Source organism: Pogona vitticeps, chromosome 1 (genome assembly GCF_051106095.1).
Source record: "Pogona vitticeps strain Pit_001003342236 chromosome 1, PviZW2.1, whole genome shotgun sequence".
Classification (NCBI taxonomy): Eukaryota; Metazoa; Chordata; class Lepidosauria; order Squamata; family Agamidae; genus Pogona; species Pogona vitticeps.
The window spans coordinates 342,169,425-342,192,958 of record NC_135783.1 but is presented as its reverse complement, the minus strand read 5'-3'; the positions used below and the strand labels follow the sequence as shown (position 1 = coordinate 342,192,958).

Below are 23,534 nucleotides of genomic sequence, written 5' to 3'. Positions count from 1 at the left end.
ATCACAAGAATACATCCCACTTTCCTGAATACTACCCCAATTTCTGGTATGGAAGAAGCAATACTAACCTTGAAGCGCCACCCAGATTCTAAGTGACCACATCCAGTACCTCTTAATATCAATTCCAAAGGTATAAAATGGAGATAAATGTGACCTGGCTTGAAGATTAATTTATATGTGAAATGGTAGCATTTCATTTAACCATGAGTTGCTTTTTTCTCTCCTGCATTAACTATGTTGAAACAATGCACGGCAGTCTAGGGCTGCCGAAGTTTTTCATTTGTCTGATTCAATTTCTGCCTGACAGCATTCACTAGCATAATATTGGCCTAATGATGCTAAAGGTAAGAAGTGAAAAGGAAGCATGCCAAGTGCAATAACAGCTTAACAGCTATCCCATCAGCAACAAAACCTTGAAATTTTTTTCATACATGATTGCAGATAAATCTCTCCCTTGAAATATGTCGAGAGATTATACAATATGATCGAACAAGCAAAAGGGGGACAAAAGGAGAGAAAACATGAGAAACGCTCTGCTAAAATCAGATCTAGATTCTAGCTTTCCCCAATCAGATGCTACCTTAACATGTGCTGAACTACAGTTCCCATCATCCCCACCCAGATGGTCAGGGGACGATGGGATCATGACAAACGTCTGAACCCAAGCAAAGGGCAAACTAGTCCCTCAACTACCTACTCTCAGACCCAGCGCTTACAAGAGTTATCTTTTGTACTACAACCCCCATAATCCCCCAACCACACAATGGCCCAAAAAGTATCATTTCCAAACGTTATTCAGATCCTGTCCCAATACTCACTACCTTTAATTGATCCTTGAAATTGCATTGACCCTTACCCTCACATTGCTTAAGGCAGGGGTCGTCAACCTCCGGTCTGGGGTCAGTCCATGGACTTGCTGGAACTGGGCTGCAGATATGGACCTCCATCCCCCCTCGCACGCATTGTGGGCATGTCGCGCCCACATGGGGGGGCATGTCGCGCTTGCGCCGGGGTGTGTCACACACCCCACAAGCATGACACAGCCACTGCGCAAGTGTGGGGGTGCCCCCCACGCATGGAGCTCGCTCCCCCGAGCTGGTCCGTGGCCCCAAAAAGGTTGGAGACTGCTGGCTTAAGGGACCTTCGTCTATATGTACGGAACTCACTGCCACAAGATGTTCCAATGCTTCATTAGCCTAAATCCAGCTACTAATGAACGCTAGAGTAGATTTGTTGAACCAATTGTTGGATATTGACCCATCACTTACCTATATTCTACTGATTCTGTGGGTCTACTCCAATTCGGACAAGCAATTGCCTTAATGACCTTTTAAAGTGAGGGATTTTTCTGGCCACTTCATGGGAGAGAAGGATTTTCTCAATGGCTTTTCTTTACGATATAAAGAAATGATTTAATCAATGGCAGCATGGAATTTCCAGCTACAATACAGTCCCAGTATCCCTCTGGAAGAAAGCGACTGCTTTCACGCCCTCCTTGCATGCTTTTTGAAGGCCTCTGATTGGTCCGAGCACTTCCATCAGGACCTGGTTCAATCCAGCAATATCCTAGCAATCTTCCCACATCCTGACCCTACTGAATGCTCTGGGAAGATTTCAGGGCTCCTGGTGGCGAGTCCTCAAAAGTAAGCAGAGTGCACCTTTATCTTCAGGTGAAACCTGAGAAAAGAGGATGATTTACTTCTCTCTCATCAAGTCATTATCTGAGGGTGTTCCTCTAAGAGAGCACAAATGAGACCACACAAACTGGTCTTTTAGAGAACCGGGAGGTCCCTTTACCTGGACACCTAAGTAAAAGCCATTGACTTCCAACATAAGTACTGTTCTTTTTATTCCTCCGGACAAAGACCTGTTTATAGAAAGGACTGCTATTACCTGCTATAAGAGCAACTTCCCAGCCCACCCCCATTCAGAGCAAGGATCATTTAAACATTTGCATCTCTCCTTCCAAAGCTCTTGTAACTTAAGGGGGGGAACAATGGGAAATTAACTTTCTATTCAATAACCGGACAAAGGGAAGTCTAGCCATCCTGCCTTTGACTTTTCTTTTCTTCCTCCCCCCCCCCTTTCACATGAAAGGAACAAAAAGGGAGGGATCCAAACACTCACTTGAGCCAACATGAAAAGACTTCCCGCCCCCTTGCCCCCCCAACCCATCCTCAACAGGCGCCCCATCAAGCTCTTGAAACATGAAAATTCAATCCCTACCCTCTGACACTGGATTACAGTGCCACCCCTAAAGACAACTATATTTAGCTTGTGTGGGAATTTCACTCCATCATACTCAAAACTCTTTGAATGAAAATGAAGGTCAAGGAGGAGCTGGCTGGCTTCCCCTCCTTTCTCTGCCTTCACATTCTCACAAATAAGCGGATCAGTATTGTTTGGAAAACAATGTGTTACTTGCAATGTGTACTCTCTTTTTTCCCCTATTATGACTGAAACAATAATTTAAAAAAAAACACTACAGGCTTCTTCAAAATAAAAGACTAAGATCTTCAAATCTGGTTTGTCACCCTATCCCTTAAAACTTACTTATGTAAGTCCTTTCAATGATACAGTAATCATATTAGAACTCCAGAGCTAGAAGGGATCCTATAGATCATCAAGTCCAGCCCCTGTCAAAGAGGCCCAGTGGGGAATCGAACTCCTAACCTCTGATAATTAAACCTATGAGCTATCTAGCAGTTAGGCAAGGATTTTAAACACTTGCATAGTAGTATCTGTTGACGTGCATGGACTCCTCTGCAGGCATTGGCCTCACTATATATGCATCAGATGGCAGACCTAGCATCGTACTACAATGTCAAAAGGGTGGCACTAATTGTTGTCCTCTTCTAGCTTCACTGTGAGTGTTCTCTGTTATTGTTGTTATCATGCCATCATGTTGCGCTCAACTTATAGTGACTGTATGAATGAGTGATCTCCAAAATGTCCCACTCAGATTTTGCATACTCAAGCCTGTGGCTTCCTTAGAGAATCAGCCCATCTCATATTGGGTCTTCCTCTTTTCCTGCTGCCTTCCAAGTAGCCTAGCATTATCATCTTTTCCAGAGAATCCTGCCTTCTCATGAGGTGCTCAGTTTCAACATGTTTGCTTCCAAAGATAGTCCAGGCTTGATTTGCTCTATGACTCACCTGTTTTCGTTTCTGGCAGTCCACTAAGCTCTCCTCCAACACATATTTTTTTTTATCTTATGAAAAGAGAAGACTCTCTGGAAAAGATCCTGATGTTGGGAAAGAGTGAAGGCAAGAGGAGAAGGGGATGACAGAGGACGAGATGGATGGACAGTGTCATCGAAACAACCAACATGAATTTGACCCAACTCTGGAAGGCAGTGGAAGACAGGAGGGCCTCTGGTCCATGGGGGCAGGAAGAGTCAGACACCACGTAACAACTAAACAACAACAATTTTTTCCTGTTAGCTTTCTTTACTCTCTAGCTTTCACACTGATACATGGTTATCGGAAATAGGATAGTCTTCTGCATATGAGTAATGTGTGAACACGGCTATGGAGCCGCCTAGAGTGGTCGAAATGACTAGATAGGTGGGGTATAAATAAATAAATAAATAAATAAATAAATAAATAAATAAATAAATAAATAAATAAATAAATAAATAAATAAATGGACAACCAGCTTACCAAGTGACTACAGCACACTGTGAAAAGTTATGACTAGATAAACATCTGTATACCCCAGACATCGGCCTTTACAAAATAAAATCCAACAGATCTGTGTCCTTGTTATCTACAGGAGTTCCCGATGCCATTAAAAGCTCCCTGATGGGCTAATGAGGCTTTCCTGTAGGTACCAAGGAAGAATGGGAAGGCCCTCATTGGCTGGAGCATAAATGAGGAAAAATCCCTCCATTTCTGAGTTCCACGGCCTACACACTGGCTGGATGGAGGCCTAGCTCTCTGACACTGCACAGCATTAGGGGTATTGTACTCTCCCTGCCCATTATGCTCTGTGCACAGTTAGCCTCCCTCGAAACTACACCACCAAAGCTAAGACTTTGAAATGCCACCAAGCTTAGCCTCGCCATGCCAGTTCCTCTGACTCAGAAATGGAGAGATTTCCCCCTCCTCCCATTTATGCATCAGCTGTAAATTATATCAAAGGATAGGGTTGAAGGGCCTAGCTAGGCCAATTCCAGCATACCCCTGGTTCAGGAAAAAAAAATACAATAATCCCTTCTCTGGTAATAACTGAGGTGGACCTGGTTGGGCTCCACAAGACGTGGAGCCCTTTTGGGAACAGTCCTCTCACTAAGGCATTTTTGACTACAATGCCCAGAATTCCCCATCCAGCATGGCTGTTCTGGGAGTGGTCATCCAAAAAGTCATTTTCTCCCCCAATTTCATGACTCTAAGGATGTCCCCTGAGCCCTTTTCATGTTTAAGGAATGTGAGCTGGTGTGGGCTCAGAGAGATAACTGCCCTCAGCCTTTCTTGTCCAGATGGACAAGCCTTTCAGGAGGCGAGGTCAATCCCCGCAAGGGTGAGCTGGCAGACGTTTTGAAATGGATTATATCCTACTGTACATAAAGAATCACAGTTTGGGATTCTGTCATGCAATCCTGTCGCATGCTAATTTGGAATCCTTTTCTACCAATGAGCTAGTTTTCTAGTGGCAGGGAAATTCAACACAGCAGAGCATTTTCCATCCAATCCAAAGTGGAGCAGCCCTCGTTCTTCTGCCAAAGGAGACCAGGCTTGGCATCGTTAGGTCATTTTGGAAAGAGCCGTAGCAAGAGACATCCTTCCCAGATCACATGCGTAAGACTGGAAGTCTGTACCCCAGAGCTGAGGGGTCTTTGGCCCTAGAGCTATTCTTGGATTGCAGCTACCATCAACTGCAATGGCACAGCCAACAATCAAGGATGATGGGAGCTCTAGTCCAACAACATTCACAGGTCCCCACCTTGGCAGTAGGCATGTGAATGCCAGCAGGCTACTTTCCATTCTCACTACCTCTGCCCAGCTGGCAAATCCTCACCTTCCTGGTGACTCCCCAGTTATCGACATCCCCTCAGCAGCAGATATTTATTTTATATGTTTATATTCCCACCTTTTCATCAAAGGTAGCATGCATGCTTCTCTCCCGCACACACTGTATCTCATAAAACCTCTATAAAGTTGGTTAAAACAAACACCAGGATTATCAATTGGCAAACTTCATATTAAATGGGGATATGACTCTAGTGATTTGAATTTTCCAGGCAGAATCAAGCAGTCTAACCACTACACTACACTGCCTCTTGATGCCGGAAGCACCCCTTAACTTGGGGAAATCAACATTTTTTAAAAATCATTCTTTTATTTATTTATTCCTGCCTTTCCCTTCAGTTGCTTCTCAAGAACTGATATTAATCCTTAGATTATTTGTTTTGTTTTGTTTTGTTTATTGGATCTCTATCCCGCCCATCTAGACCAAAGGTGCAAAACAGAACACTGAACCTGGAGTTTAGTCCCGCAAAACATCTTTGACCCTGCAGCCATCTCAGACTTCACAAGCAGGGATCCCCACAGTAGATGCAACCTGTATCTGTGCAAAGTGTGTGTCTACAAGTAACACACAAGCCATCTCATCACATACCTATCGTAAGTGTCAGACTTTTTCCTCTTTAAGAGAAATAATCCACCAACCCACCCCATAACATCCATAACACAGAGAAATGTGTCCTAATTTTGTGTCTCATGCATAGAGGTCTACAGTATATTGTGGAGTCAAAAAGTAGGGGAGGGTGACCACGGCTTAACCCCAGGGCACCAAAATGTTGCTACTGTTGTTGCTCTGTGCCATCCTGTCACCTCTGCCTCATGGCAACACTATGAATGAGTGACCTCCAAAATATCCTATCCTTAACAGCCCTGCTCAGCTCTTGTACATTCAAGGTTCTGCCTTCTTTTATGGAGTCAATCTGTCTCACTCTCCTGTTGCCTTCAGTTTTAACTAACACAAAAATTCAAAGAGTTCCAAAACCCAGGGGTGAATCTCGTAGTTAATAAATAAGTAGGTATGGCCCCCACCCACCCTTCACATCCCTTGTTTTTTTAAGCTAAAACTTTTTCCTTGGGGCAGGGGGCGTCCCATTCTGCTCCCCTTTTCACAGTGTGGGGTATGTGTCTCATGCCTAGGTCTCACAACTTTTTGAGTAAGAGATGGTGCCATCAGCCCTGGGTGCCAAAATGTATAGTTACAGCTCAAACCTCCTCTGGTGTATGAGAAATACTTTGAACACATGCAGAGTTCTAGAGACAGCCTCTGCAATTATTGACCTATTATGAATTGTATGTCTACCCTGCCCTTCTTAAAAAAGAGCTCAAGGTTGTCTCCACCTTCCCATTTTTATTCTCACAAACACCAGGCAAGGTAGGTTGGCCAGAGACAAAGAGAAAGAAAAATAGTGCCCTGTGGTCACCCAGTGAGTTTCATGGACCTTTGGGGATTAGAACTCAGCTCTCCCAAAACCCAGTCATTCATCCTAACGGTAGGCCAGTATGCAGCATAAAGATATATGCAGCTAATGATACCCCACTCAGAGAATCAGGCAGCTTCTGCAATAATATACAGATCCCCTGCTGCACTGAAAGAATAAAATGAAATTACGACCCTGTTCAGAGATACGCGCAGCTAAAGCAGTGTGTTTCCTACTGGCACCACGCAGTGTTCTTAACATACCAGGGCATTACGTCGATTATCTTAATGTGCAGAGATAATGAGCAGGTCCCAGGGGTATATGCAGCAATCCTTCAAAGGTAAAAGGCCTGAGTCTCACATAGCAATCCACAAAGGTGAGTGATCCAGGGCAATGCAAAAAAACAAGCGTAAAGCCAATGCACACAGATAACAATGCCACACGGAGCACATCCCAAGGCACATTTGAGTGCTGCGTTCTGCAAGCAGACACAGCATGCAACAGAAGGCACGGTGTCGCCAAAGACGTCCACAGCTGCATTTTACAGAGAGCAAAAGATGTCAAGTTCTGTATTGTTTGGGTTTGATACGGATTGAGGCAGGAGGCACCCAACTCATTCAAGAAAACAAACTAGACAGAAGGAGTGCCGGCCCTGTTCCAGTCATGAACCATCGTACCAAGAGGAAGTGGGCTCCAGAATGCACATTAGCTAGCATAGCTAACCTTGTAATCATCAATGCAGCCGGGAAAGAAACCACACTCCGTGCAGGCATGTGTACGACTGCCGAAGGGTTCCCAAGACTACAGACAGCAACATTCCCATGGGGAAAAGGCAATCTTACTCTCCTTGGAGAGATACCAGTTACAAGGTATACCAGGGACTTGAAGGACAGGAGCAGACACACCCACCCAAAGTGCAGGAGGGGATACAGGGAGAGCCAGCAATTTTCAAGGGGCACCCACAGATTTCTCGGTCCTGATGGTGCATTTCAAGGAAGGCATTAGAAGCAATCTGTGAGTTGAAATCACTTCCAATGGTCCCGGCTCAGCGGCCCAACTGGACAAGGCTAAGGACAGATAACTGATGGGGTGCAGGAGAACTTCCAGGCTGGGCAATGAAAGCTGGAGATGCACTTCCTCAGTGGGCTGGAAACAGCCAGGGCAAGTTACGCAAACTTTACACAAGCATCAATAGGATTTTGGCAATGCTACTGTAAGCTGCATTTGGGTACCGGCATTTATATACACGTGTACACACAAACAGACACACACATCCTGTGCATGTGAGGAAGAGGGATCTTTTGCCACATGCGAAAAGTCAGGTCGGCAAAGAGCACACCGGGAGAGTCGGGGGGCCCGCCGATCTTCTCGGGGGGCCCCCAGCCTGACCCCCCTCCCGACGCTCACCCCACCCCACCCCACCCCAGTCCTCCTCCCAGCCTGGGCGCAGACCTACCGGCAGGGCCAGGGGGGGGCAGCCGGCCGCCAGCTTCACCGCTTGCCTCTTGAGCTCGGCCAGCTTCGCTTGGCAACCGCGGCACCATCCTCCTCCTTGGGCGGCTCGCTCGAGGTGGCCCGGCTCGGCCCCGGAGGCGGCGCCGGCTCCCTCCGGAGGGGGGCGGCTCCCGCAGCGGTCTTCCCCTCCGGCCGGCGGCGGCTGGAGGAGCCTCTTGCGCGGAGGGAGCTCCAGGGAGAGCGGCGGCGGCGGCGAGGAAGAGGAGGAGGAGGAAGAAGAGGGAGGCGGCGGGGCAGCTGGTTCGCGCCGCGGGCCGCCTTCGGCCACCTGGAAGGAAAGCAGAAGCGGGAGAGCCGATCAGGTTTCGTGTGAACGCGCCCTTAATGATTCGGATCCAAGCGCGCGCGCCCCCCCCCCTCGGTAGGCGCCGGGGAAAAGTGCCCGGCCGGCTCGCCCTTGCAAAGAAACCCTTCCCGGGGAAAAGGATCGGCCGCCTGACCCTACTTACTCCGGGTCCCGGGGGCATGGCGGGGACCGACCCCAGGCTCCGAGGTCCGGAGGAGTTCCTGCCCGCTTCCCCACCAGCCGGATCCGAAGCTTTGCAGCGGCTAGAAGGAGGCGACGGGCAGCGCCGCTGCAGAAACGCCTCTCGCGCCCCGATCCGCGTCCCCTTGGCCCATCGCGGAGCCAAAGGTCCCGGGAGAGCCGAGGCAGAAGGAACCACGCAATCTTGCAGCCCCTCTTGGTCTCGCTTTTCCCCCTCCTCCCGGCGGCTGCCTTCACCCTTTGCAAAAACAAACAAAAACGAAACACCACTCGGCACTTTAAAAAGAAAGCAATTCAAAAAGCCGAGCGGAAAGGAAACTTCGCCCCATAAGCCGCTGCAAAGGGGTCTTCTGGGCTCCGGCGGCGCCTCCTGCTCGCCGCTGTTTCCCCCATGGTGCGAACAAGCAGCAAAGAAGTGGAGGGTTTGCAAAGTTAAAAGGCGGCGGAGTCGCGGGCGGGGGAGGAGGCGGCGAAGGGGAGGGAGGGAGGGCGCCGGGGAGGAGGGACTTCAGCCCTCTTCTCTTCCCCCCCCCCCCAACCACCACCACTCACTCGCCTGCCCGCCCGCCTGGCCAACCCCCCCTTTCCCCCCCCCACACGAACCGAGCCGACGGAGAAAGAAACCAGACGGGGATCTCAAGACAGCGGGACGCGGAAATTGGGTTCCGACGACCGAGGTGGGGGGGAGAGAGAAGAGAGATGGGGAAGGAACCGCGAGGAGCAGGGACCGGAGATGGCTCTTTCGGCTGGGTTGGCTCATGAACCGATATGATTCTGGTTTGTGGGATGGGGGATCGCTTGTGGCTCTTGCCTCAGATTTCTATGGGAAGGGCGCAGGAGTGGGGAACGGTGCCTTTCTTTTGTTTTTAACTCATCGGATGCCGCCAAGTCAAATCTGGCCAAGGTTTACCGGACAGAGAATACACTCAGAAGTGGTTTCCCATTAATTTCTTCTGGGGGTGTGTGTTTGTCCTGGATGGTGCTGCTTGCCCAAGGCCACACAGGCTGGCTCTACTTGCAAGAGGTATGGGAGGGGGGAATCGAACTCCCAGGCACAGGTACCACAGCCAGACACCTAAACCACTGAGCTATCCAGTCTAAGAATACCTGTGTCAGCCTGGACAATGACTATGCTCACTAGTAGACTTTAAGTTGTTTTTTTCAGGTGGACTTTGCTCTTCCTCCATTTAGTCAGCCAAATTCATCCTTTGGCGTTTGTTAAGGGGAGGGGGGGGTTGCAGGCCAGATTTAAGCCAAGGTCCTGATGTCTGCTCCATCTCTATTAAATTGCATGCTTTCTCAGGAGTCAGTCCCCTTGAACTGAATGGTGCTTTGGAGCAAATGCCCATAGAACTGAACTGTAATGGCTGCTTCAGAGGGACTTCTCAGGAAGTTGTCTTATACCCAGTGTTGCCAGCTCTGACTGGCAGCAGCTGCCCAGAGTCTTTCAGTCAGGAATCTTTCTCTAAGCCTTTCACTGGCATTTCCCGGTGGATGATTTAGCCCAAGTGCTAAAGCAGACTTGACTCTGCTTACCTTCCAAAACTGGAGGAGATCATAGGTGTTCAACAACCAGGAGTGAGAGGCCTTGGTGGATCTATCGTAAAGTGCAAAGCACACTGCGATCTAGCACTAGATCTACCGTCTTAATCATTTAGGGTCCTGTTGTTTTGGGCCATTGAGCTGCTTCCAGTTTACAGAGACCCTAAGTCATGTGAGGTGTTCATGAAATGGTTCACTATGACCAACCCCCACTGGGTTTCTGTGGTCAAGCAGGGATTTGAATCCAGGTCTCCTTCATCCTAGTTCAATATTCTATTTATCACATTACACTGGCTCCCAAAGTAGGATTCAATCCACATATTAAGAGTTGTCCTCCTTGTGGCCTCCAGTAAAGTCATCAAACTGTCTGATACACTCAGCCCCTTCGGCCTTCAAACGGGCCTTGAAAACCCATTCCTTCCAACCCATTCCTCCATTCTTGAGTGGCTTTGAAATGCTTCTGACCCCAAGTGGTATTGACTGAAGTGTCTACCCTGTCATGCATTCTTATGCATTCCGCTTGGTCCTGAAAAGCAGCTGCAACTGTTGTGACATGCCATCGGGTCACTTTGAGACAAGTGAAATTTTCAAGGAACCCTCCAATAACTCTCTGTGGCCGAGCAGGGATATGAATCCAGACCTCTGACTCCTGGTCTGATACTCTTACCCATGGCATCTTCAGCTAGAGATGGGCACAAACTGCCACTTTGATGGTCTGTGCCAGTTTGTCTGTTGGTCCAACAAGTGTTCAATGGTTCCTAGTCCCACCTCCTCCAGCAGGCACCCCCTCAGAGGCATGGGTGTCCATGGGTACACCCACTCTTGAATGTACTCACTCGTAGATAGTATACCGTATTTTTCCGTGTATAAGACACCCCAATGTATAAGATGGCCCCCATTTTTCTAACCCAAAATTAAGAAATCTAAGCGGGGCTTAGCAAGTGGAGGGGAAAGCAGGGATAAAAGCTCTGCAGGATCACTTTGATCCCTGCTTTCCTCTCCACTTGTTTTTTGTTCTCTCCTCAGCTTACTTCCATGTATAAGACGACCCTCAATTTTTAGTCTAAAGACTGTAGACAAAAGCATAGTCTTATACATGGAAAAACACAGTACTTAGTTTTGTAATGAGTAGAATGTCCTTAGTTCCAGATATATGGTTGTAATTTGTCCATCACAGAAGCTCAATAACAGAATAACAGATGCCTTCGCTTTCACTACTATTTTTGGTAAAAAGAAACCTAAGACTGGGCCTATCACAGCTTGAATCCCGTTGCTTGTCCCAGTTAGAGGAGACCTACTGAATCAAAGGGATTTATGTAAATATTGACTTGCCCTTCAGCAAAAGATTCTTTGCAACTCTTCTGGTTAGCATACCAGCAATAGTATTTAGGCCAATGGCGGAATGGTCCTGATTCCAGATACACTGCAAGTAGTTGCAATGAAGTTATTCAGTGCAAGAAACACATGTTGCCAAATGCCCAGAAGTACCTTGTTTTATTAAAGGTGAAAACAAGATAAAAAAGTAAAAGTGAAAAAAAAAGACAGACAGTGGCACCTTAAAGACTAACTTATATATTTTTAATGTAAGCTTTTGCAAAGTCCACTTCATCAGACACAGTATTAGTCCATGGTACTTATTAACATACCGTGGACTGAAAATCAGAACACTAACAATCAAATCAGATGTCGTATCTGAGCCCTGGATTGACCTCAAGGTTATTCTTTCTTTATCATAGAGTAAAAGAATAATGGAGTTGGAAGGGGATTGTAAACAGGGATGGGGATTCATGAATCCTGACTCATTTTTTCAGAGCCCCTATTAGGGATGGACATTCCTATCTGCTCCTGCCGCCAGTGCCACTACTCTCAGTGGCAGCAGGCCTGGCTTCCCCTCCAAGAGCTGGCTGCCATCTCTGCCCACACACCTGTTGTCCAGCTGATCCGGCTGGCCCCTGCGCAGAGGCAGGGTCGGGCTCTGAGAAGGGAAGTCAGCCTGCAGTCTCTGCACATGTGCATGTGTCAGCCTGGCATCTCTTCGAAGCCTGCTGTCTGCACATGCACCACCACCCCAGAACTTGGGGGGGGGGACACTTTTAACTCACCAGAAACCACCACCTTTTTTGCGTCCTCACAACTGAATATCCACTGCTCACCCTCTGCCATACGGAACACTTGAGAAGAAATGTAGAAACCTGATATATATCAGGCCATATTATTTCTCTATATACTGTATACCAATATTGCCCACACTGGCTGGTAGCATCGCTCCACAGTGGTGTTTCTTGTGACTGGCAAACAGTTTCAGCACATCATTAACTAGGAAAAAGTTAAGCCTAGAACTTTTGCTAGTGCTTTGCCACCAATTTACAACACTGGCAGCAATCTACCCACTCCTCCCTAGTCTCAGAGCCATTCTCCCTCTGCTGGAGAAGCAGAGTTGGGTGTGCCATTGACTGCCCTACATTCCCTGAACAAGCCCAGACAGTCCAGTTCATTTCTGGACAGAGAACGATGACCACAATCTGAACTCCCAGCTTCTGGTTCCACAGATAGATATCTAACTCACTGAGCTATTTAGCCAGCTTTGGAACATAAGCCCCTGCCTAATGCTGAGCGTGATGAGTACTTCAATGCTGGAGATACTCAAGGGAAAATTAGACAGCCATTTGTCAGAGATAATTTGATTTGGATTCCTGCACTGAGCAGGGGGTTCGGCTCCATGGCCTCATAGGCCCCTTCCAACTCCACTATTCTCCGATTCTGCCCATTGATCCACCCAGCCCAATACCATCAGCTCCAACTAGTCTTGGTTCTGAAGGGCTTCAGGCAGGATTCTTTCCTAGCTCTACCTGGAAATGCTGGGAATCTCTTCTATCTGTCAAGTGTGTGCTTTACCTGAGCTACCATCCCTTCTGATACTGCACCAAGTTCCCAGGCATCTCCCATCCAGTTTGGAACTGGGTCTGTCCCAATTTAGCAGCCAAATCTAAATGAGAAGAGATATACTTAGAGTGGAACAGTGGCTGTGCTTCCCATAGCGCACGCACACACGCACACACACAAAATCCATCATTTCTTTATGGGTGTGCAGTGTTCCACCAACGGAGACAGATTTCCCCAAATGTGGAAAACCAACATGGATATTTGGTTTTAAAGCAGACCCTTTCTTAACAGCAATATTGCCTTGCAAATGTATTCTGTGGAGTGGTTTCGCCTCCCCCTCCCATCTTTATACACACCAGATTTGGCCTCCCTTCTCTTTAAGCACTGGCCTGCTCGGAAGTAAAGGGGTCTTGGGATAAGGGAAACTTCCGTACAGCCCGCCTTTCCATTGTCACACTGATTCTGTGAGATCTGCCCAATTCCCTCCGGGAACAACAACAACAACACACACACACACACCCCACTTCAGCAATGCGGTGATGGAGATGATTTCTGCATACGAGGAAGCCTGACCTGGCAGCTGGAGAAATTAGCATAGTGGACTAATTGCCTAGTCAGCTGCTGTTTCCTATGGAAGACAATTGCGAGGTTGTTTTAAAACCCCCACCCTTTGGGGGAGTGGGAGAGGTAGGGAAACGGCCGGCCAGGTTTTCCACTTAGGGAGCTTTACCTCGAAGTTTCGCCACGTGATCAGGATCCACACCGCGGATCAGACCATCCCTGCCCCAATCCAGCACCCTCCAGGCACGTCTGGATTACAAACCTCATCATCCTCGAAAGCACAGTGTGGAGTCGGCGTGATGGGAATTATATTCCACCTCCTCGATTACTTTTACTTTTACGGGGGAACCAGGCCTTTGTCTCTCCACGAAGTTGCCCACTGCCTGTTTACGGGGGCCGTGCTTGAATTCTCGTCCCCCGGATGACCCACGTGGCAAACGTGTGAACCGGTCCCATCGACACACACACCCCCGGAACTGAACCTGAGACAGAAGGACCGGAAAATTTCTCTGCGCGGTGTTTCGTCTGCGGCGCCCCTCACCCCTCGGGCGCAGCAATCCTCGAGCGCTTAAAGGGCACGTGTGAACCTCGCCTGCACGCCAAGAGGCACCCACGTGGTTCTCAACAGTTCTTAACCATCCAAGAGTGATCCGTGCTTTCTGGAGAACAAGCCTCTCTCTTTCTTCATTTTCCTGGGAAATGGGAGCTTGCAAAGTGCTAGAATTTGTAACCTGCTGCAACTGCACTTGCGGGTCGGGGGGGGGGGGAGGAAGGTGTCCTGTTGGGAAATTGCTACACCCGCAGAGCGGAGGCGAACATTTCCAACTGCGGACAGAAGTCGGGAAACCTGCGAGCCGGGACTCTCCGGTGCCCGTTACTAGATCGCCATCTGCCGGTCTCCTGTTGCTCTGCAACCGGCAGCCGGGAGGAAATTAAGTCATCCGCCTCGGGAAAGGCGCGAGCGGTGTCTTTCTTCCCCTTAGTTTTATTCCCACTTTTTAAAACTCCTGGAACAGCCTCTCCTGGAACAACGGACGATCCCCATGAGAGTCATCGGCTCCGCTGGTGGGGGGGGGGGCTTGGTCTTTGCCCTGAGGATCATCTGGATCCCCAGTTGTTCTTACGGTCCAGAAAACCGATTTGTGTATTTATATGCATGTGCGTGGATGGATGGACACACGGACGAGCTGATTATAGCCAGGAATCGCGTTCTCCGTTTCAATCCACTTGTTCTGGAGAGTAAGGCTTCCTGTCATTTATTGCCCGCGCTTCTGTAATTGGGATTTCCGGGGGGGGGGGTGGAAGGCGCGCTCTGCAAACGAAAGATCTGGCCAGGCATGCACCGACGCGGGCCTCCCTGACGCTCAGCCTCCTTCTGGCCGGGGACCCATCGACCCAGTCCAGCCTCAGCCACGCCTGAGAGGAGACCCATCATTGGTTTGGGAACTTCAACGGAAAGATGACCGAGTCTCCATTTAATCCCCCGAGGTTTGCCCCCCCGCCATGTGGTGCTCCATGGGCAGGGCGGCACATTTACTTGCTGAGGGGGAAAGGCCAGAGTAAAGGTGTGGATGGGCTCCCAGAGGATGCCACGTGGGTGGAGGAAGGGATAGACTACGTCATGGCGGCACAGCCTGTGGGTGGGGGCCAGAGAGCGCCCGGAGAGCCCATTCAGGTACCCGCTTGCCCTCCCTTCTCCCCACATCCCGCTTTGAGAGACTCCCAATTCTGTCAAGCGCGATCTGTCGTTTCCTTTCTCTGCTCCACTTCCTCCGGCGTTGCAACACCCGGGCGTGCTTGCGCCAGGCTCGCCTCCCACCCCACCCCACCCCCAGTGTCCCCAGTGGGAAGGACCACTCAGGACTCGCCGTCCCTCCCTCTTCCCCGCCTCAGTCTCTCGATGCCCCCCCCCCAAAAAGCTCCTTCCCCAGCTCTTTCTTCCATTCCCACCTCACACCGGCCCAGCCCCTGACGTCCAACCCACCCGCCTTGAGCCCAGCGGCGCCTGCAAATGTGACGCTCCGGATCCAATTTGCAAAAGCAGCAGGCGCGGGGGGGGGGGGGAGTGAGAGCCGCCTAATCAGGCTTGTTGGGGAGAAAACAGTGGGGAGAAAGCAGAGGGTTTAAAGGTGAGGGTTTTATAGTGGGGAAATCTCAGTTCCGAGCTGAAAGCCGAAAGTAGTGATCAAAAGTGCCTCTGAGCATGTACAAAGTGCATGCCTCTTTTCTTTTTCCGCAGCTGACTACCCAGCTAGGGTTACTACACCTCTAGGATTAAAGGAAAAGCTATGGGAAATAAGAACCACGAAGTAGATCGGAGCTGTTATGTCCGTGTCAACGGGGCGTATTTCTGTCCAAAGCTGGGCCTTTTGTCCAGCTTGAGAGACCTGAAAGAATCCCTCCAGGTGCTTCAGAAAACTTTCTGTGCACAGCTGATGGAGCCGAGAACGGAAGAGGCCCAGGAAGAGCCCAGGGAGGCGACCTGTGGTCAGCCTCCCGCCCGGTGCGCAGCTGGACCGGGAAAATGCTTCATTAGCATGACTTCTCTCCCATCCCTCCCCCCCCCGCTCTTTCCCGCTTCGCAATTAACCTGAGAGATGGAAAAGAACCGCCGCCTTGCATGATAATGAGGTGTCCGAATCCTTCTTTCATCCCCCTCCCTCCCCCATCCGCCCACATCTCTCGGCCACGTCGGGAGGTCTCGGCAGGTCCCCCGGTCACCTGAATATTTTCTGCGTCTTCAGGAGAGCGAAGCCTCCCTCGGCCTGGGAGAAAGCTGCAGAAGCGCGCTTCTCCTCCGCGATGGAGCGGTTGCAATCTGCCCGTGCGCTCCTCCTCCGAGCTGCGAGCGAGCGACCTCCGCAACCCACCCGCGCCTCCCGCCCAACCTGAGCCTTTGACCAGGACCGAGCGCTGTCCGTGGTGCTGAAACCGCGCGCCCCGGGTCCAGAGCCGCGTTTCCCGCCGCACGCCACAACTTTTCCTCCCCAGCGTTCCTTCCCTCCCGCTTCTTTATCACCCACGCCGCGGCTCCCTTAAGTTTTTTTTTTTTTTTGCCCCATGTGCGCAGCCTTAAAAGAAAAGCCAGCAAGGGAAAGTCCCAAGCAGCGTGGCGGCTGCTAACCTTCGCCTTTCGGAGCTCTCAGGACTCCTCCCTAAGCAGCCTCCCAGGCACCCTCGCCTACCCACCTTCCCCACCCCTTGGCTTACCTTGCCTTTCCTCCGGAGGAGGTGGCTGGTAAATCCAAAGATGATCTCGGAATCTAAGCAGAGAGCGCCGATCTCCAGCAAACTGGGGTTTTTCCTTGTCGTATTGGAAGGTTCCGTTGGTTTTTGGAAAGCCATGGTGAGTTAGTCCTTTCGAGGTGGAGGTTCTGTCCTGGGAAGGGAGAAACGGGAGGAAGGGAGCTGACTTCTCTCCGCCCTCTCCCCGAGCAATGATAATATCCTGGAGATGGCAAGGGGACGGGAGGATGTCACTCCTTCATGGTCCTTGGGATGAGACCCTCGCCTCGGATCTGTCTTAAGTCAATCCACCGGTCTCTCGGGCTCTGCCTCACCTGGAGTGCACACCTCCCGGGGACTCCTCTTAGCGTCCCATCCAGGCGGCAGCGTCTCCCGGCTCCGATCCACCAAGCCAAAGAGGACCCCCTCTGCCATCAAGCTCGCCTGAAGGCTGAGACCAGGAGCGCTCTGGAGGCGCCCGGCTGGAGAATCAGGTTGCTTTCCTCCTCTCCCCCGCGCAGTTGTAGGCTGCGAGGCTAAGGAAGTGAAGGGGAAGATATCCAAGAAATCGGGATCGGTGACCGAAGATGCTGATGGTGAGAGGTTCAAGGTAAGAACGGAGTTGAGGAGCGGCAGGAAACAAAGAAAGCACTTTCCAAATCTGGAGAGAGCCAAGCTTGGGGGAAAGGGGGCTGCTCTAGGCGGGCGCTGCTTCTCGGCCGGAGCCCGATGCGTGCCGCCCCTCCGTCCATCCAGGCTGCCTCTGGCCGCCGCCGCCGCCACCGCGGGTCCTCCTTTTTCCCACCCACCGCCGCCCCGTCGCTGCTTCTTTCCTTCGGAGTCGTCGCTGTCCAGCAGCTGATCAGCCGCGCCGAGCGCACCCTTGAGGCTGGCGCAGGGAGGCGGCGGCGGCGGCGGCGGCAATGAAAGCTGCCCAACCCATTCTCCCTTCCGCGCCGCCCAGCAAAGTTGCCTGCCTGCTTGCCTGGCCAGGATGGGCTGTTCGCGGCGGCGGCGGCGGACGCGCTTCTTTCTCTGGCGCGCCCTCGCTGTCGATGCGGCCGGGAAGGAGGAGGGACCCGGTCCCTGCCAGAGCCAACCTGACTCTGAGACGTTCCTGTGGAGCACGCAAGAAGAAATTGAGAGACCGAGAGGGACTAGATGGCTGTCTTCCCCGCGAGCGCCTCGTGGCTGTTCCCCAGCCTTCCCCAAGTCAACCCGCCCCCTCAACGTTCAACCTCGGAGCGCAGCTGCCTCCGGTGACATCAGCTCGCGGTGACGGACGGACTGACAGCGCCACGGTGCACTGAAGGAGGAGAGCAGAATCGATAGACTTTGGAAGCTGGAGAGAGAGAGACTGGGATGGAGGGGCGTTGGGCATTGATCCTCGCCCGCCCCCGCCACTCCAGCCTTAAAAGATCCTTCTTGCCCAAAGCATGATCGCAAGAGGGATGGGGAAAAGTGAGCGGAATGAGAGATTTAGTCTCGTTTGGCTGGGGAGGAGCAAAGGAGGGGGGCAGAGAGCTCAGCAAGAATTCGCAAAGTTTGTAAATCTAAGTTGGGCAATTCGTCGCCAGCACTTCAGTAAAGCTGTTTTCCCTTTCAGAGTTTATCTCTTGGATGTAAAATCAACTCCCCATCCTTGCACCTGGGTAGGGATAATTTAGTGGAAGGAGTCAGTCACTACCACATCTTTGGTTTCATTCATATGGGCATGCTTTTTGATTGCTAAAGGTTCAGGGAAGACCTGAATGTGTGAACCAGTTACCACCAGATTAAACTCCTCCGTCTGATCTTCCCTAATTTTTTTCCCCTCCATGGTGTCTCACACGGAGAACTTTTCAACAGAGCCAGTTCACACATATGCAGCTGCCCATATAGAGGGATCAAGTGAGGTACATGCCAATGTAAAGCTAACCTTTGGTCTTGCCTGCACATCAGCTGCAGCTGACTAGATAGCTCAGTGGTTTAGGTATCTGACTGCAGAGCCAGAGGTTGGGAGTTTGATTCCCCCACTGTACCTCTTGTGAATAGAACCAGCCTGTGTGGCCTTGGGCAAGCTGCACAATCCCAGGAAACCCTAGAAGAAGGGGATGGTAAACTTCTTCTGAGTACTCTCTACCTGGAAAACATAAGTCAGAAGTGACTTGACAACACCAGAATTCCAAGCCCTGAGAAGTGTGTTCTCTCACCAAAAGGAGGAGAAGAAAGATTTTGAAAGGAAATCTCTTTTCTGGCAGCTCCCTGCATTGGCATTGTGGGGGTGCCAGATTCAGAAGTGGAAAATGTGTGGAAACACAACTCCCAGCCAATGACTATGCTGGCTGAAGGATTCCAGAGTTGCTGTTCAAAACAACAAAGAGGGGAAGGAATGGTTGTTCTGGGTTTTTCGGGCTCTTTGGCCGTGTTCTGAAGGTTGTTCTTCCTGACGTTTCGCTAGTCTCTGTGGCCGGCATCTTCAGATCTGTGGCCGGCATCTGTTGCTGTCCTCTGAAGATGCCGGCCACAGACACTGGCGAAACGTCAGGAAGAACAACCTTCAGAACACGGCCAAAGAGCCCGAAAAACCCAGAACAGCCATTAGATCCTGGCCGTGAAAGCCTTCGCGAATATAGGGGAAGGAATCCTTCTCTCCCTCTCCCTCCCTCCTTCCCCTTCTCTGTGTGTGCGTGTGTGTGTGTGTGTGTGTGTGTGTGTGTGTGTGTGTGAATGGATCATATGTGGGGTGAGGAGTATGAATGCAAGCATTGAGTGTTGTGACATCATCCACCAAGCATTGTGAAACCACATATGCAGTGCCCCCAAAGGGTTTTGTGGAGGCCAGAGGGACCCCCCAAACTCCAAGATATAGTGTGTCCCTGTTACAGGCCAGCACAATAATAATCATAGTCAAAGCCCATCCGAATCTCAAAACAATAAGAATACAATAAGAACATAAAAACATATAAGCCCTGCTGGATCAGGCCAAGGGCCCATCTAGTCCTGCTTTCTGTGTCTCACAGCGGCCCCACCAGATGCCTCGGGGAGCATACAAGGCAACTAGATCCCTGTCTCTTGATACCATTCCCCTGCATCTGGCATTTTGAGGTACCTTCCTTTTTAAGTCTGGAAATTATACTTCCCCATCATGGCTTGTAACCTGCGATGGGCCTTTTCCTCCAGGAATCTGTCCATTCCCCTTTTAAAGCCATCTAGGAAAGATGCCATCACCACATCCTGTGCCAAGGAGTTCCAGAGATTAACAACATACTGGGTAAAGAAATATTTTCTTTTGTCTGTTCTCACTCTCCCAACACTCAATTGGAGTGGCTGTCCCCTGGTTCTGGTATTGTGTGAGAGGGAGAAGAGCTTCCCTCTATCCACTTTATCCACCCCCTGCATACTTTTATATGTCTCAATCATGTCCCCCTTCAGACGCCTTTTCTCTAGATTAAAGAGCCCCAAATGCTGTAGCCTTTCATCATAAGTGAGGTGCCCCAGCCCAGTCATCATTTTAGTCATTCTCTTCTGCAGTTTTACTACATCTTTTTTGAAGTGCAGTGACCAGAACTGTATGCAGTACTCCAGGTATGACCTTACCAGCGTTTTGTACAATTGCATTCTAATGTTGGCTCTTTTACTTTCAATCCCCTGTTTCATGATACCTGGCATGGAATTGGTCTTCTTCACTGCCGCCACACACTGAGTTGACACTTTCATCAAGCTGTCCACCAGCACACCAGGATCTCTTTCCTGATCCATCACAGACAGCTCAGAACCCATCAGCTGATGAATAAAGTTCTAAATTTTTGCCTCAATGTCCATTACTTTACATTTTCCTATATTGAAATGCATTTGCCATTTTGACGCTCATTCTCCCAGTTTGGAGAGATCCTTCTGGAGCTCTTCACAATCCTTTCTGGCCTTCACCACCCGGAAAAGTTTTGTGTCATCTGCAAACTTGGCCACCTCACTGCTTATCCCTGTCTACAGGTCATTTATGAAGAGGTTGAAAAGCACCGTCCCAGGACAAATCCCTGGGGCTCAGTGCTTACCACCTCTCTCCATTGTGAAAATTGCCCATTGACACCTACTCTGTGTTTCCCTGTTCTCAACCAGTTCTCAGTCCATAAGAAGACCTGCCCTCTTATCCCTGACTGTGGAGTTTTCTCAGCAGCCTTTGGTGAGGGACCGTGACAAATGCTTTCTGAAAATCCAGATAGACAACAGCCACTGGTTTGCCCGCATCCACATGCCTGTTGAACTTTTCAAAGACTCCTAAAAAGTTTGTGAGGCAAGATTTGCCCTTACAGAAGCCATGCTGATTTTCCCACAGCTTTTGAATGGTGGTGCTGGAGTAGACTCTTGAGAGTCCCCTGAACTGCAAGGAAAACAAACCTATCCATTCTAAAGGAAATCAACCCTGAGTGCTCACTGGAAGGACAGATCCTGAAGCTGAGGCTCCAATACTTTGGCCATCTCATGAGAAGAGAAGACTCCCTGGCATTAAAACAAAGGGCACTAGGAGAATAACTCTGGGAATGGCACTGTATGACTGGACGCCACCCCCAAAAAGGCTCTCTTTCTACCAGCCACCTCACTTCAGTTCATTTCATACTAGCTCTGGGAAAGAACCTCTGTTTCTTTCTTAGGATACTAACAAATTAGAAAAAGTTCAGAGGAGGCCAGCAAGGAGGATCAGGGGGCTGGAAACCAAGCCTTATGAGTAAAGGCTGAAAGAACTGGGCATGTTTAGCCTTGAGAAAAGAAGACCGAGGGGCAAATACTTGAAAGGCTGTCATAGAGGGCCAGGATCTGTTCTCGATCATTCCACAGTGCAGGACATGCAACAATAGGCTCAAGTTATAGCAAACCAAATTTTGATTGAATATCAGGAAAAATTTCCTAAGTGTTAGAAGAGTGTGACAGTGAAACCAATTATCTTCAGAGGTGCTGAGTGGTGAAACACTGGAGGCTTTCAAGAGAAACGTAGACAACTTCCTTGGCAGATATCCTTTGATCTGTATTTCTGCATTGAGCAGGGGGGTTGGACTTGATGGCCTTATAGGCCCCTTCCAACTTCATTATTCTATGAAGATTTTTTTTTCACTTTCTGTGCCTCAACCTGTTATTTCTCCATAACCAGATCTCATTTCCTGCTCTCCAAGTGGGGAAGGAACATTGGTTCCCCCTCTTTCTCTGCATGCGCCAGTGAAGAAATGGAGCTCAAAGAAATGACCTCACTCATTTCTTCCACTCTGTTTCACTACTTTGTCTACCACTGTGGCCATTACTCTAGCCCAGCAAAGAACCAACAGCAAGCCTGCGTTCTATTCTTTGCATGTGACTCTTCTTTCTCCTCTTCCCATATGATAATAGAATAATAAAATAATGATGTTGGGAAGGGCCTGTAAGGCCATTGATTCCAACCCCTGCTCAGTGCAGATCTTACAGATGACTGTCTTGTTTTCTCCTGAATGCATCCAACGTTGCTCACCAAGGTAATTGGTTCCATTGTCATACTGCTCTAACAGTTAAGAAGTTAATGACATACTGCTGCCCAAAATATGTTGCTACCTGAGGTAAAAGAGAAAATCAAGCTGTTCTCCATTCCAAGTATGAAAAACAGCACAACTCATATCCAGAGGCTGAGAATGGCACTTTGGGGACTACCAGAACCCCACAGCATGCCTGGGGAAGCTCTTTGCAGTTTTAGCTAAATCTTGTTCCAATGCTGGCTGCTGAACAGCATCCTTTACATTAGTGGTCCCCAACCTTGGGCCTCCAGATGTTCTTCCACTTCAACTCCCAAAAATCCTGGCCAGCAGAAGTGGTGGTGAAGGCTTCTGGGAATTGTAGTCCAAGAACATCTGGAGGGCCAAGGTTGAGGACCACTGCTTTACATCTCTTAAATGTAGAAAGCTGGTTTACAGGGCACACAGCAATCCCTCTGGAATTTGACAAAGTGTTCGGAAAGTGGAAGGAAACATCAGGAACTTGGCTTTCTTCATGGACACATGGGACATGCTGCAGCAAAATGTTGGAGTGTGGAGGATCCCAGCCAGGCAGTCAACCATGGCCAGCACTAGGAAGTTCTGTTCATTCTCATGCTCACATATTCCATTTCTACACCATCTAGTAGTTCCATGATTACTGCACATGCTTAGTTCTCATTAGGTTGTTCTTGGGTCCCTTCATTAGCTCCCTGATTGTTTGTGCTTCTGTGAATCTAGGGTTTAATCCATCCTTTTCTGCATGGCTGATAGCATCTGTGCACACTTATAGAACGGGCCCCCTATGAGTGAGTTTCTAACACAGGTCTGAGGACCAAATATTCACTGCCATCATCCATCACTCTGCACCAGACATAACTAAATATGGCAGGGGGGGAAAGCAAGCAAGCAAGCAAGCAGGCAGGCAAGCAAGCAAGCAAATCAGTTTATAAGTATGTGAATAGTGAGTTCCAATTTTGATTTTGGATTTTTATGGGATGGAGGATGTTGTCTTCCCCTAAAAAGGCTTTATGTTTTCATTGGAAGTGCCTGTAAAAATCATCTTGGCGCTCACATGTAGCCCATGGCTGGATTTTGCCTGCCTATAGTATTATCCATTATGAAATTGATTAATTGTTGCATTGCCTGGGGGATGATGGGCATTGTCGTCTACTAATGGATGGAGACCTTTTGGCATTCCTCAAATCTTCTTCCTCCCATCTGGTCTCTGTGCCGGTTTGCCCTGGCACCTCCTGATCATTCCCCGGGACAATGACTTCCCATTATTCAGAGCATTGGCCGATAAGGCCATAAAGCAAGCAGGAAGTTCACAAAGAGACATAATCCATTGCCCTCGTTTTATCAGTAGAAAAGGCTTCTTTGGGCTGGCAGGGTTTAGGCACTGGC

General features: G+C 49.6%; 1 protein-coding gene and 1 long non-coding RNA gene across 4 annotated transcripts in view; both read right to left on the bottom strand.

Annotated features, from left to right (window-relative positions):
- The window catches only part of KIF26A (kinesin family member 26A), a 228,826-nt gene extending 211,885 nt beyond the window's left edge, over window positions 1-16,941 (bottom strand). The window contains exons 1-2 of one of the 3 annotated variants that reach the window (XM_078383833.1): window positions 16,642-16,941; window positions 7,900-8,226 (exon numbers count right to left, since the gene is read on the bottom strand). In XM_078383833.1, coding sequence (XP_078239959.1) covers window positions 7,900-8,226; window positions 16,642-16,776 — 462 coding nt within the window. In that variant the 5' untranslated portion in view covers window positions 16,777-16,941. The remainder of the gene's footprint in view (window positions 1-7,899; window positions 8,227-16,641) is intronic. The other 2 variants (XM_078383832.1, XM_078383831.1) reach the window with 2 other exon arrangements.
- LOC144586111 (uncharacterized) lies at window positions 3,255-7,639 on the bottom strand. The gene is made up of 2 exons (XR_013540849.1): window positions 6,364-7,639; window positions 3,255-5,481 (listed from the first exon to the last, which is right to left on the bottom strand). It is a non-coding gene; the product is annotated as an uncharacterized LOC144586111 (long non-coding RNA).
- Window positions 16,942-23,534: the final 6,593 nt, after the last annotated feature.